We start from the raw sequence: 14,512 nt of genomic DNA, 5'->3' as shown, positions 1-14,512 counted from the left end.
CTAAAGAATCAGAATCTAAGAAAAAGAGACCCTTAGCCAAATGCCATTTGGCTAAGGTAAAAAAAACCAGTTTACAATGAATAGCACATGTAGTTGAAGGATGTAACTTATGTCCCGGTATTTTGATCCAGCTCACGAGTTTTATACTTTTTCCAAGCATCAGAGGAGCTGCCCTCGCACTCATAGGCCTACTTATGATTTACATATAGAGAGGAAGGAATTATAACTCATTTGTGAGATTCGTGTTCAAGTTCGAGATGAAAAAGAAAGAATTTCCCATATGAAAAGGTTTGGCTACAAAACGATTCTCATTCCTCTCAAAAAAGTTGGCAGTATTCTGAACATACAGGGTGAACCCAACAAATGTTTGCACTTTTTCATATTAAGCAGATTTCTCAACATTTAGGAAACATTCTAAAACAGTTTCTTGGCTATTCCTACACTACATCATCTTAGATTCTGATACATGTATGGTGAAAGCAGCGTTGAAAATAAATTAAGTCTTAAAATTGTTTAAAGAAATATAGTCAAAAACCAGTTTGTCCACAATGAAAGTCTATGCGATATGGTCAGCACAAGTTATAACTGCGTACCAGCCAAGAGTGGGGAGGGAGGCCGCTGCCTCCTGGAATACCACACCCTTGTTCCCCCTGGGATCATTGTCCACCGGAATTGTTGAGATTTCTAGGCCTTTTGTGGCTATTTGCATCAAATGCCCCCCCCCCTTAAAGGCATCTTGCCCCCCCCCCCCCCCCCCTCTGAAAAATATCATGGCTAAGCTTCTGCTGCGTGAGCAAAATAACTGCAAATACAGTTTACAATGAATACGGTAGCACATGTACAGGGTGTCCCAGAATTATTTATACCGGGAAAGTTGAATTTTTAAGGTATGAAGAGCATTACTATACGCCGTAGAAGTGACGTCATAATCGGATTAACTACCATAGCAATAGATGAATACAATTTTTTTTTAGATCGCCCTGCACTTCAAGCAGATTGCACTAATCACCTGTGTATGTCAGCAAACATAGGTTGAATACAATAACTCTCTTGTGCAAGTGATCAGCCTTTCTTTTGACATCTATGGTTCAATGCATCGGTACCGCGTGAACGTTGTAGTGCAGGGCGGTATAGTCAAAATTGTATTCATCTTGCTATGTCACTTCTACGGCGTATTGGTACGTTTGTGAAGATTATCATTCATCCAGGTAGTAAACAATATTAATATTGAACTATAATCTAGTCAACTGGACTTACTATCTTTGAGTGGGAAATTTTCACGTCCATCCTGAACGCATCATCAGCCCTACTGGTCATCTGGCGGTAAAAATTCATTGACCTGTGAAACGGATGTTGTAGTATCACAGGTCACCACCTTTGAGTTCAACCTGAGAGGTATCTTCCTGATCGCTGAACTGTAGGCCCCGGCCAGAGTTGTGACGTAGGCCGCCTCCCCTGTTAAGTGAAGGCTCCTCCCGTTTCACGTAAATCGCTTCTTTGACCCCTCTCACAAACCATCTGCTTTCTCTGTCCAAGATTTTAACATCCTTGTTATAAAAAGAATGTTTTGTAATGTCCAAATGCGTATAGAACTACAGTTCAGCGATCAGAACCGTCTTTTATTTTTTTTCTCAAGACGCAAGCTAACGACTATCATATCCATTGAACACATATATTCAAGTGCGAGGAACAAAATCTGACTTCTTAAGACTAAATCAATTACGGAGATATTCATCATTTTCTACCCCGGTATCCAAAGATTTATCGTCCGAATATCAAGTCGTGCATAGCACATTCACGTGTTTCGATCCCGGGTATTCATTTCAGTGTCTCTGCTGTATAATGTAATTATTAACCGGGCGATATCGGTATGTGACGTTGAGCGTGTTTACTAGTGGCTGATAACAATAGAGGTTATCCGTGTTCTATAAAAATGCCACTAGATTAAAAACGTATGAGGTATTTGATCAAAATGCTATTGTTGACAGCTGAATAAACATCTTGTTCTCCCAAAACTGTAAAATCACTGGCGTGTGACTATTAATAAGGACTCAGTGGCTGTTTTTGCGAGCCGAGTAAAAATGCAGTTGCGCAAATTCAATTAGAATCAAAGCAACATGATAATCACATGTATAACCACTTTCCTTACAGTAATTGACAGTCTTAGTCTTCCACATAACCACCAGGGAACATGGCATTCACACCACGTCTTATGTGAGATGTCCTGGGGTGTCCACTTATGTAATTGTGTGTCTCTAGTTCATCAAGGTCTGCAGGAGGACTTGTGAAAACCTTTGATTTCAGATAGCCTCAAACATGCCAAAGAAGAAATCCACAGGTGTAAGATCAGACAATCGTAGGGCCATTCCCCGGGCCATTCTACTTGGTGCTTCAAAGCATTCACACGATTGCCAAACGATTCAGCAAGGCGTTCTGTCAATACTGTAAAGAAAGTGGCGAACCTGTGATTTTCATGTTATTTTAGAGTAATTATTGACTTCACGCAACTGAATTTTTACACTGCTGACATAAATAGCCACTGAGTCCTTATAAATGGTCACACACCAGTGATGTTACAGTTGTGGGAGGACAAGATGTTGATTCAGATTTCAACTAAATTATTTTGACCAAATACCTCATACTTGTTAATCAAGTAGCATTTTTCAAACTGCATACTTTATTTTGATACACTGTTGTTACGGATGGCAATCCCTTAGTCATGCTAGGAAAGGATGCACAGGATCCATACATGCTCATCTATCAGGACACAGTTCGTTAACCTCAATATGTTTGTACATTCAAAGAATGACCTTTGAATGTGAATGGGTATAAAACTCATACTCCAAAACTTGAGGTCACATTTTTGGCGCATGTGATGCGTGTTGATGATTGCGCCAAATTAGTTTTCTGTTGCCATTGCATTTATAGAATTCAGACTTTCTTGGGCAATATTATTCTCTACTGTTGCCTAGTTATCACACCACTTCTCATAGACGTTGAGTCATATCAGAATAGGTCCATACTTCGTATGAACTGCACTCAATCCAACTGAAACGCCATTGAATACAATGCAGATTTGAATCGCCGTTTTAACAAGATTTATCTCCGGGTGTATGTTGGCATCGACAGCGAATAGCAATTGCTTTTAAATTTTGGACAAGTCTACAGCCATTGGAATAGTTGACCGCCAGAGATAAAGTGTATTTTACATAATCAAGACGTGCTTTAAATCAAGCTAAATAGATTGCAGCCTTACAGAATTGCAATCACATGACTAAGGACAGTTTGCAGCCATCAACTTTTTATCATCTAGAACTTCTGCTCTTTTTTGACAACTCCAAGTCAATGTGAAACTCGGCTAAAATTCTTCTTTTGACTGTGAGGGTATTGTCGTAAGCCTGCACTTACTACATTACAGCTACTATTCATGCTATTTGGATCAAGAGAATCAGTCTTGTGCACCCTATCGTGAAACTGTACTTTATGTAAGATATGCTGATTCTATACCAGGATTTTAGGAACACAAAGTGATAACATGGGTGCAATGTGCGTTTCTCCAAAGACTATTGTTTCTCAGCAGCAACCACCAGATGAGCTCCAAGGTGGCTTGAAAGAACTCGATGATGGCTTGAAAGAAAACGAGCATGAAAGACAAGAAAGCAGGAGGAGGAGGACACTCGAAGTAAGTATAATATGGTATGACAATACTTATTTGAGACTGTTAGAAACTGCATTGCAGTTGATTATTTTTCGACCATTTAGGTCATTTTCGGTCTTATCACTTCAGGATGTATTAGTATAGCCTCGGTTCGAGGCGTTAGGGCGCCTGGGATAGTTTTTTTCCTTCTTTTTTTTAGTAACTGCTCTCAACAACTGCAGGTGCTCAATCTATTATAAGCTCCCTTAAAGATAGTTGTTGAGAGCAGTTACTAAATGAAAATTGGGATCAGCAATTTTCTCTGGTTTATGCCTGTTTTTCTAAACCATGACCGGCAGGGCAACTAGCGATCTAAATACTAACAGCAGCAGTAGGTGGACAAGACTTACAGAGATCAGAATGAAAATAAATTGAGAAGCAAAAAAAAAGCACTATCCCAGGCGCCCTAACGCCTCGAACCGAGGCTAATATTAGCACACCCATATATTATCCTTACAATACAAAAAAGCAAAAATCTGATTTTGATGATTTGTGTTAGATTTCTGTTTTAGCGAATCACTACTATTGCCTTTAATTCTTTGTAAACAAACATGTACGTATAAAGAAATGATGGCTCAGTTCCAGGGAATGATTAAGTGCCATGCTACAGTGTCATCGCCCCGATATCTTCATGGCAGAAATCGCCATGGTAGGTTGAATCTACAGCCACGCATGGCCATTTTGTTCCGACCTGAGACGCATAATGAGCCGAGGGACATCCGACTAAGGCTACTGACAATAGCCTGGTAATTGACATCTCTGTGTGTGAGTGAGCATGTAATAATAATAATAATGGAGGGTTCTTAGTAGGCGCACAATCTTCAAAAGAACTCAAGGCGAACAAACAATAAAGACAAACAAGTTACATATGTGAATCCGGAAAAGCACGAAGAAAAAGATGAGTTTTAAGTTGCTTTTTGAACTGCGTGAGCGAATGCTGGCTACGGAGGCTGTTTGGAAGCGAGTTCCAAACAGCCGGGGCAGCGAAATGAAAGGAGCGTTCACCAGCCGATTTTAGATTTACACGGGGAGATTTCTATAATCTTTCAGTAGAAGATCGAAGTGATCGAGCTGGTTTGTACGTGCAGAGCGTAGCAGACAGATAAGTTGGTAAAGTATCTTCAAAGTGCCGAAAAGCAAAAACAGCTAACTTATACTGAATCCGAAATTCTAATGGCAGCCAGTGAAGCTCACATATGACGGGGGTGATATGCTCATACTTCCTTTTCTTCATGATTAAACGCCATGATGAGGTCAATGGTCATACACTGCCTCCACGAGTGAGTGGAGCTAGCCTACGCTGCGCTATTATAGTTCGGCACATATAAAATCAGAATTTGTGTATGTTTTTGAGTTCAAGAAACCTTCTTTCTCAAGACGCAAGCTAACGACTATCATATCCGTTCAACACATATATTCAAGTGCAAGGATCAAAATCTGGCTTCTTTAGACTAAATAAATTACGGGAGATATTCATCATTTTCTACCCTGGTATCCAAATATTTATCGTCTGAATATCAAATCGTGCATAGCACATTCACGTGTATCGATATCGCGATCCCGGGTATTCATTTCAGTGTCTCTGTTGTATAATGTAATTATTAACCGGGCGATGTCGGTGTGTGCTATTTGCTTTATCGACAAATGTATTAATGTCCCTGATTCAGCCTTTCTGATGGGCACTGCATTATAGGTCTATAAGGCCTCGTATCCATAGGCTGTTCCCTTGTGGCGTGTGCCCTTGTTCCGTGTTCACTTTTTCCCATGTGACCTGCCACACAGACAACGAACCTTTGTTTTGCTTAGTGGCCGCTACCAAAAAAACCAAAAAAGGTTAGGAAAGTTTTTTCAAGCATCCATAAACTCAGATTATTTGCGATATGTTCATATCGTGTTGCATATCAATGGATATCTACTTCATTCCCCTTTACAATGACACCACTTTTTGAAACAATCACCTTTTACACGGCTGTACACGTCTTGTGAATGTAGTGGGGTCTCAAACAGATTGCGCCAAATTGACCATTATTCTCTGCAGCATGCAAGCTGCATCCCATATCTTCGCAATCTGGGACCTTATGCAATCCTCCAAGATGACAATGCCGCGGCCCTCCATGGTAATCAACGACTACCTGCAGAATATTGGAGTAGAGAGAAGGGAACGACCTGCCATCAGCCCAGCGCCTCGGACGAATCCTGGTTGAAGAATGGAATGTCATCCCACAGCAACGTGTGACCAGGCTTGCAGCACGAGGAGGAGGTGCCAGGCTGTTGTGGCTGTGCATGGTTTTCCTCCGGCAAATGAGGCTAGTAGCTGTTATTGCTAGTGTTGTTTGAGCATGCACAGTTTTCACTCAGCTGTGAAAAAGGTGATTGTTTCAAATGTGGTGTCATTCTAAAGAGGAATAAATTGGCGGTCTATTGATAGCTGCGATATAGATGATTGAAAAAACTTTCCAAACTTTTTTTGAGGAGTTCATACTATAGCCTGATCTTGTCAAGTCGCCATGTGAGTTAGATTATCTAGACATATCCATATGTCGTCATGGTGAGATTATCTTGCCAATTCAACTTCCCCCAAACATTGCAAAAAGTGTGTATGGTTTGCTAATACGAAAAATTAGATTCGCTAGTCCGAAAAGGGGTTAGAGGTAGTGTTATAGGGTTGGGGCTAGGGTTAGGGTACAAACGAACTTTCGGACTAGCGACCCTAAGGCCTTTTCTATTATGAGTAGTGAATCTTATGATTAGCAGACTCGTGTTTAGGACTAGTAGATGTCGATCGATCAAACTGGTATCGCTTTGGTTTCAAATTTATGTATGCCTAATATGATCTTCTTTGTTCACCCTCAGCGTGTGCAACATGGCGTTCAGAAGAAAATTATAAGACCTCTGACACCGAAGACGAGCAGACGAAAGCCCAAGCCAGTACAGAATGAGAATGAGGATGATTTAGTGATATTAAATTCGAAAAAAGAAGAATCTGATATAGTACCATCTCAAGAGGACGACGTGATTCCACCACCGCCACAAATGACAGATGCCGCTGATGTTGAGAGTAATATTACACTATTGAAGCAGACTTCAATGGAATACACAGAGCTCATCTGTGATAACTTGGGACCTTTGCGTGATGTATGCGAGTGTGATGAAGCGCATTGTTTCATTTGTCGTAAACGCGCAGCAGACGATCATATTGAAGAAGGCGGGAAAACGGTGATTTGGATAGAAGATGGATCGTGCTTTGATTCAGAATATCGGGCTGGGAACTATCGCAACGCTAAGGGTCTAAAGGAAGGGGATAGCGTCAAACCATGCTGCTTGTGCTTCTCTGTTGAAATGTAGATGTCGTGATTTCCGTATAAACCCCTATGTCTAACGCATAAAGTGCTTAGTTTTATGTTGAACACGAGTCGCCGAGCGCGAGTAGCGACTCAGGCAAAAACTGTTTTGGCAGGGCCGGATTCACCTGTTGCTAGCCCTAGGGCCCGGCAACATGATTGGCCCACTGGTTCTTCAGATCAAAGTTTAATTCACCACCCCACCACTGTAAACTAAGTTTATATAGGAATTCTTGTTATTAAGTAAAAGTACTTAAAAGTATCCTCAAATGACTCTACCGCCATACTTTAAGTTCTGAAATGGGGCAAAATTCGGATATAAATCGTGGTCTAAAATGGCGTGGCCAAGGGATACACTATACACAATACAACGTCCAACTTCTAGTCTTCTTTTTTTTTAAATCTTAAAGGTAGGCCTATTATTTATTATTTCCTTCCTTGTAAATTGTAAGCAACCTATAGATTGTGGCCCCCTTAGCCCGGACCAAAAAGCCGGCAAAATCGCTGTTAACGGCATTTAAACATTAATTCCATCGGCCCTTCTAAAAATTGAAATGTATATTATTTTCTAAAATAATTCATATAGCCATAAAAAAAAACCCGAGGTATTTACAGCTATTTATGACTTTATGACAAATCCAAAATGTCTCAACCGCTGCGCAAGTAGTATGCGGGATTTCCTGTCATATTTAGGAAACCCGGTGGAAATCGTATGTTTCTAAGATTTTAAAGAAAACACAATTTTGGTTTGATATATTCTAGCTGGCTTTAAAAAAATTCTCACACACATTAATGTTTTTGGAATATTTCCAAGAAATTGTAATGCAAAGTTTAACGTCAACATTAATGTTGCATGGTATCAAAAATCACACGTAGAGCTGTAAGCACTTGATTATTGTCATTCTTGGCTCAAATGTTCTTTGGAAAGAAGTTAAAATATAACATATTTGCACAACCTAAAGAATTAAAGTTGGAAATAAAGCTTCCAATTGCAGATATCAAAGTTTTCTCGGACAAATTGTTATTTATCTTCAGTGAAAGCATGAATAACATAACACCGTCGGATTATAAAATATATAATGTGGTGGCGGTGAGCGAGAATGTAAAAAACCCTGTTGATCAAACTTGGAATGAACTGTATTGATGCGCGCATTATGTAATCGTTAATTTCTTCGCAACCTCTCAACTGAATCAAATAAAAATTTGTATGTAATGCACAATAAAATAGGCTATGCGCTACAATTTAAATTGTTTGATTCTAATGTCTATTTCTCGACTTACGTTCAATTTTATTCGCTCGGTAATTTTTTATGGGACACCCTGTATGTACGAGGGCCGGTCAAAAAGTTCGTAGAACTCGGTATGTTACTTTGTCGCACGGTATTGAATTTGGTCTCATTTGAAAGCTTGTTCCTTCAAAACATGACTGCAAAGATATTATATTTTTGCATCACTGTATATGGGCAGGACACTCTTCAGAGGAAGCCTACCTCCATGAATTCACAGGTACTACCAGAAGTGAATACAGGGTCATCATGGAAATTTCTCCAGACGGTGGTGAAAACTCAAATAAACTTTAACAATGTACAGTTGTTGTAAATGGCAATGAAGTCCTTGGTATTCAACAGCAACGAAATGGCACTTAGAGTTCAAGAATGGAATAAGCGTCCTTGAAGATCATCCAAGGTCCAAAAGACTTGCTGACGTCACCACTAATGATATACGCGCTGGTACAGTGGCATTGATAATGAATAAAGAGCCAAATAAGAAAGATGAGATAGCCACAAAATATGACAACTCTGATGAATGTGTTTTCAATATTAATCCATTAACCTTTGGGTATCCCAGGGTGTATTCTAGATGGGGTCCCAGAATCTTCATGTACAAAATTGATACCAGTTGACATATTAAGGTCCATACACTTAGAATGAAGACCAAGGCAAGTTTAATCTATATGTGGTTAAAGGTGACAAGGCAAACATTAATCACTGGAAATATGAGTGAATTTAGTGGAAGCACCTGGATCTCACATCCCTAAGAAGATCATCACTCGATCACCGTAGTACAAGGTCTTCATCGCTGTTTCTGAGATCCAGGGATAGTCTTGATGACAGATCATTTGCCAAATGAAAGTACAATTATAGGCATATATCATACAATTTTTATAGCAAAATTGAGGCAAGCCATCGTGTGAAGAAGGTTGATGGTAGGAATGTGGCTGTTCTCGAATTGTGTCCTGTACGCTATTCTTAGTTTGTCAAGCTGCCATTCACGATAGAGGGGTCAGTTAATTAAACTAACCATATTGTGGTTCAGGCATGGCCTTCAGTTAGTGAAACCTATTTTAGAATTTTAAGTCCCACCTTCATAATACCAGGTTTGCTGGTGATCAATGCTGGTGAGCCTTCACTGAAGAGTGGCTCAAGGAGCTAGCGGACGACTTCCATTTTGTTGACATAGAATGTTTCAAGAAAAATTGCGACGGGTACATTGAGGTTTGTATTGACCATGCTCAAGGGAGAGATAGAAAGAAATTGGCTAGTACTCTTTCAAGTACCTTGTTCTACGAACTTATTGACCGCCCCTCGTACACTACTCAAGAAATTTAAAGGATCAGAATCTGTCAATCTTAGCTAACCATGGTGTTTTTCAGTGTTCTGTTGCCTCAATATTACTGAATGAAATGACACTCAACTGATTTACAAAGTTTAATACCGTTTTTGCAAAATGCTACTACTAAATAAGCCTGATCCTTTACTTTCATTGAGTAGTGTATAATAATGCAGGCATGTGTCTGCAGTAGCGTAGCCAGCAGGGGGGGGGCAGGGGGGCAGAGTGCCCCCTGTCAAAAAAATGAAAGAAAAAAAGTGCCCCTCTGACAAAAAATAAAAGAGAAAATCATAGGGGATATAGAAATGATAAGTGGCAAGGAGCCCTTTTCTACCGAAATTCAGCCCCATCATGGGCCAAAATAGTGTATGCACAATTTTTGCGCGGTACTCGCGCACATTGTAAAGATAAGGCCCATTTCCATCCTGATAATGCACAAAAATAGTGTAAAATACCAAATTTTTGCGCTCTACGCACGCACATCGTCCATGTATTGTATGATGTAACTATCATTTTTCGTATGTGCCCCAAAAATTTTATTTTGCCCCCCCTGACCAAAAAAGCTCGCTACGCCCCTGGTGTCCAGGTTTTTAAGGTAGACAGCTATACAAAGAGCTTTTAAATAGAAATAGAGTCGCAATAGATTACATAATCTTTTGTTCGTTTGATGCCGATTAGAAGTTGCGACAGGCTATTCATAAAAGTGGTACCATTGTTTCGAATAAAGGGTTCCGCCATTAAATTGGTCACTGATCCGGCATCATATTAACGCTCTACACAACAGGCGAGTATCAGTAAGTGACCACACTACAGTCATGTGTAAGGGCAGTCATGTGTAAAGTGGTACCATTGTACTCAATGTATCCCAAATGTGTGCTTGTGTGGGTCTGAAGACTATAAGGAGGCTTTAGCTGTCGATGCAATCATCTTTACCACCCACCTGACGATAGGTGTTTCATTTAAGGTTGGTCTGAACCCTGGAATTATGGAAACTTTCGGGCCTCATAACTTCTAAATTGTTGGTCTAAAGTATATAAAAGTATACATATTTAGAATGGCAAAGACTTGATAAGTTCATCTGTGAGGTCAAATTTGGGCCAAAATGGGACTTTTGGCCCAAAATCCCTAAAAATAACGTTTTTGGCCCACTTCTTTTTGTGCACCGTAACAAAAAATTCTTGGGCCAAAAGTTTTTTGAAACTAATTTTTAAAAACTAGATCAAAATATCTAGGACCCGTTTTTTCATTTTTTTGAATTTTGACCAATTTCACCAAAAATATTTGAAATTTGTGCCAAAATCGGGCTTTTTTATGATTTTTTTGAAAAATCAGCATTTTTTGACCATTTTTGGCGCAAATTTCTCAAAGTTAGTCGAAATTCAAAAAAATGAAAAAACCGGTCCCAGATATTTTGATCTAGTTTTTAAAAATTAGTTTCAAAAAAATTTTGGCCCAAGAATTTTTTTGTTACGGTGCACAAAAAAGAAGTGGGCCAAAAACCATTATTTTGGGGTTTGGGGCCAAAAGTGCCATTTTGGCCCAAATTTGATCTCTCAGATGAACTTATCAAGTCTTTGCCATTCTAAATATGTATACTTTTATATACTTTAGACCAACAATTTAGAAGTTATGAGGCCCGAAAGTTTCCATAATTCCAGGGTTCAGACCAACCTTAAATAAATTGAATGCTCTTGGTGATCGATTACACATTAGAATGTATGAAGGCTGCCATTTCCAGTCCATATATCTATATTACACTATAATGGTAATCGCTATACGTATACATGTAAGTATAAGTATAGGCCTATAAAGGTTGTATTTTATTTTAAGAAGGAGATTGGTATAGAAATAGTGGCGTACCCAAAGAGGGGAGGGGGTTGGGGAGGGACAGATTCACCTCTGTGAGAAGTTTAAGTAATTGGGAGGGGGAGGGAGGAAGAGGGGAGGAGGGATATGGGGAATGAGAGAGGGCTGGAGGAAGGGATAATAAAGACAAGTAGATAAATAGAAATATAAGGAAAATGATGGGAATGAGAGAGGGAGGGTGAGAGGGGACAATGAGAGCGAGGGAGTGATAAAATGTAGGCCTAGGAAAGAATAAGTACAGAGAAGGGAAAAGAAAGGAATGATGAATACATTTAATAATAATTATTAGGCCTATATAATAACTAAACACATAACAGCACTGGGCAGCCATTCGACGATGTCAATGCCTTTATTCGTTACGTAATTAAAACGCCCAGTCAGATGTATTTCACACCTACCAAACACAACTCACCCAATTTCGCAAACTGGACGTTGAATGTACACTCTCATGAATATTGATTGGCAACATTTTCCAATATGTCAGCGCTCTAATCGGAAACAATAGAACAATAGACCCTGCAGAGCGTTGCAGCTATAGGTATAAGCCGACTCACTCATTTTGTTTTTGAGGTGGCCTTTTTTTCTGCTGATAAATCAAGACATTATCCTAGGGTATTCACTGCTTTGCCAGATAAACGTGGTAAACCAGTTTACGCATGCACTTGTCTGGTCGAAAATAGCAATATTAACTTGAAATAGTTTCTTTCCTTCTCCTAAATATAGCCATTTTCAGTCTGCCTATTTCTGACAAATCACACTTTCTACAAAATCAGACTGAATTTTGAGACATTTGAAGACGTGTTCTATTCTGGATTTCCTGACCAGAAAGTCAACTTTAAACTTCAGTGTCTAAATATAGCCATTCTATGTCTGTTTATTTCTGTCCAATGACAAATCACAAAAACTCTTGACCGAATTTTGAGACATTTGAAAAATGGGTTCTATTCCGTATTTCCTGATCAGAAAGGAAACGTACCGTATGCAACATTAAACTTCACTGTGTTTAATTCAATGAGTCATATCACATGTCTTGTTATTATAACGTCTACCATGTGACACAAACTATGGGGAGGGGGAGGACTTCAAGATAATTTTAAAATTATTGCAGACAAGATAATAAATTATGTAATAAAAGTATAATGCTTAGAAATGGGACCTATACTAGTCTAAGAAATGGGACCTATATGAGTCTAAGAAAAGTAAAGAGGTCCCTTTTGATCTCTATACAAGTCTAAGCCAGTAAAGAGGTCCTTTTTTTTATCCCAGCAAACACAAGCACTTTTGTAACATTTTCAGAAGGTATACAAAGCCACGGTAATGTTTTAAGCAATGGTAATTTCTTTCACACACCCCTGCCAAATCTGTTACATATCCTGCAGAACTGTATGCATATGTCCCCTTTGCTTGGGGTGAGCGTTCACAGGGGGGCGGTCAATGGGAGTTGGTTGAATGTGTGGAATACAGAACTACTGTTTGAAAAGGATGTAGGCCTATGATGTAAATTAACACAAAGGTTGTCAGAAAATGTTTGGTTTAAATACCAGGTTATTTTAAGGGTTATAAATTGCGTTAATAAAATTAGTAAACATTTTTAAAGGTTACCATAAAACATTGTAACATATTGTAAATGTGGACATACGATTTTTGAAATTTCTACGAATATTTCTCAGAAACAGTTTGGTAAATTTAATGTTTTGGAACATATATGATGTGTCACTCAATTTGAAGGTACTTCCTTGGTCATCCAAGTAAAAATAATTGGATTTTCAGACTTGTTAAAAACCAATTTATCTTATTGTGATGAAATTTGGTGACAGGAAATATCAATGTTTGACCAAATTTGAAGGTCGTTTTAAGGGATGGGGTATGAACGTTTGGACAGTATTTATTGTGGGACATTAGAGCACATCAGACATATCGAATTGCATTCTGAATACGAAGAATGCCCTTCTGATATCAAATAATTTTGATTTTTTTAAATTCGCAATGTAATACACATTTTATGGTAAATGATTAAAAATTGATATTTTTGTTATTTAACAGTACTCGAAGTAAACTTTATAAATTTGATGATTTATACTTAAAGTATATGTAGGTGGGATGAAAAGCCGACATCAATTGAAAATTTTGACCTTTCGAATTGAAGATATGGAATTTTATTCACAAAACACCAAACAAAATTAGGTCTTTTGGGGAAAAAATCCATATCTTCAATATGAAAGGTCAAAATTTTCAATTGATCGTCGGGCTTTTCCTCCCAGCTACATACACTTTAAGAATATATCATTAGATTTATAAAATTTAGTTCGAGGACTGTTATATATCAAAAATGTGAAAAATATCAAATTTTTACAGTTTGTCATAAAATTTGTATTATATCGTGAATTTCAAAAAATTATTTGATATCAGAAAGACATTCTTCGTATTCAGAATGCAATTCGATATGTCTGATGTGCTCTCATGTCCCACAAAAAATACTGTCGAATGCTCATTCCAGATCCCTTAAGGTCATCTGAGATTAAAGATTATTAAATTTTCATGAAACTTGGTGAATATGATCAGCAATGAAAATCAAAATGTTAGGTCATCTTGAGGTCAAAAAAGTAAAGACTGATGGATTTTCACCACCAACAACATCACAACCTGAGACATTTCATCTAAATTCAAGAAATAACAATATTATTGTCTTTTATTCACCACTTGTCTTCTAGTGATTATAATATCAATACCTTACAATCCATCAAATATAATAATAATCATAAAGAAATAATAAGAACATCAGCAGTCTAAACAGAGGGATAATAATTATATAGCGTCAAATAAATATCATACAAAAAAGCTTTATATAATTACAATTGTTATTATAATTACTTTATATACAGCCCAAATAGCTTGTATTTTGTATGTACAATAAATTAAATATGTACATTTGACTCAAGATCATTGGCTGTAACATAGTTTGAAAATAACTTCCCACAACCACTTATTTATTAAATAA

General features: G+C 38.2%; 1 protein-coding gene across 1 annotated transcript; it reads left to right on the top strand.

The window, feature by feature from the left end:
• The first annotated feature begins 2,989 nt into the window (after positions 1-2,989).
• LOC140142495 (uncharacterized) lies at positions 2,990-8,932 on the top strand. The gene is made up of 2 exons (XM_072164482.1): positions 2,990-3,682; positions 6,551-8,932. The coding sequence occupies exons 1-2, from the start codon at positions 3,536-3,538 to the stop codon at positions 7,040-7,042; spliced, it is 639 nt and encodes a 212-aa protein (XP_072020583.1). The 5' UTR covers positions 2,990-3,535; the 3' UTR covers positions 7,043-8,932.
• The last annotated feature ends 5,580 nt before the right edge of the window (positions 8,933-14,512 follow it).

This window comes from Amphiura filiformis, chromosome 20 (assembly GCF_039555335.1).
Source record: "Amphiura filiformis chromosome 20, Afil_fr2py, whole genome shotgun sequence".
Lineage (NCBI taxonomy): Eukaryota > Metazoa > Echinodermata > Ophiuroidea > Amphilepidida > Amphiuridae > Amphiura > Amphiura filiformis.
Note: the sequence above shows the minus strand (reverse complement) of the source record. Positions and strands in the feature narration are given on the sequence as shown.

Bases quoted from the DNA above. Each gene is read 5' to 3' on its own strand.
- LOC140142495 (XM_072164482.1), top strand. From the start codon at position 3,536: ATGGGTGCAATGTGCGTTTCTCCAAAGACTATTGTTTCTCAGCAGCAA. The intron at 3,683-6,550 runs GTAAGTATAATA...GTTCACCCTCAG, and splicing joins GGAGGAGGAGGACACTCGAA to CGTGTGCAACATGGCGTTCA.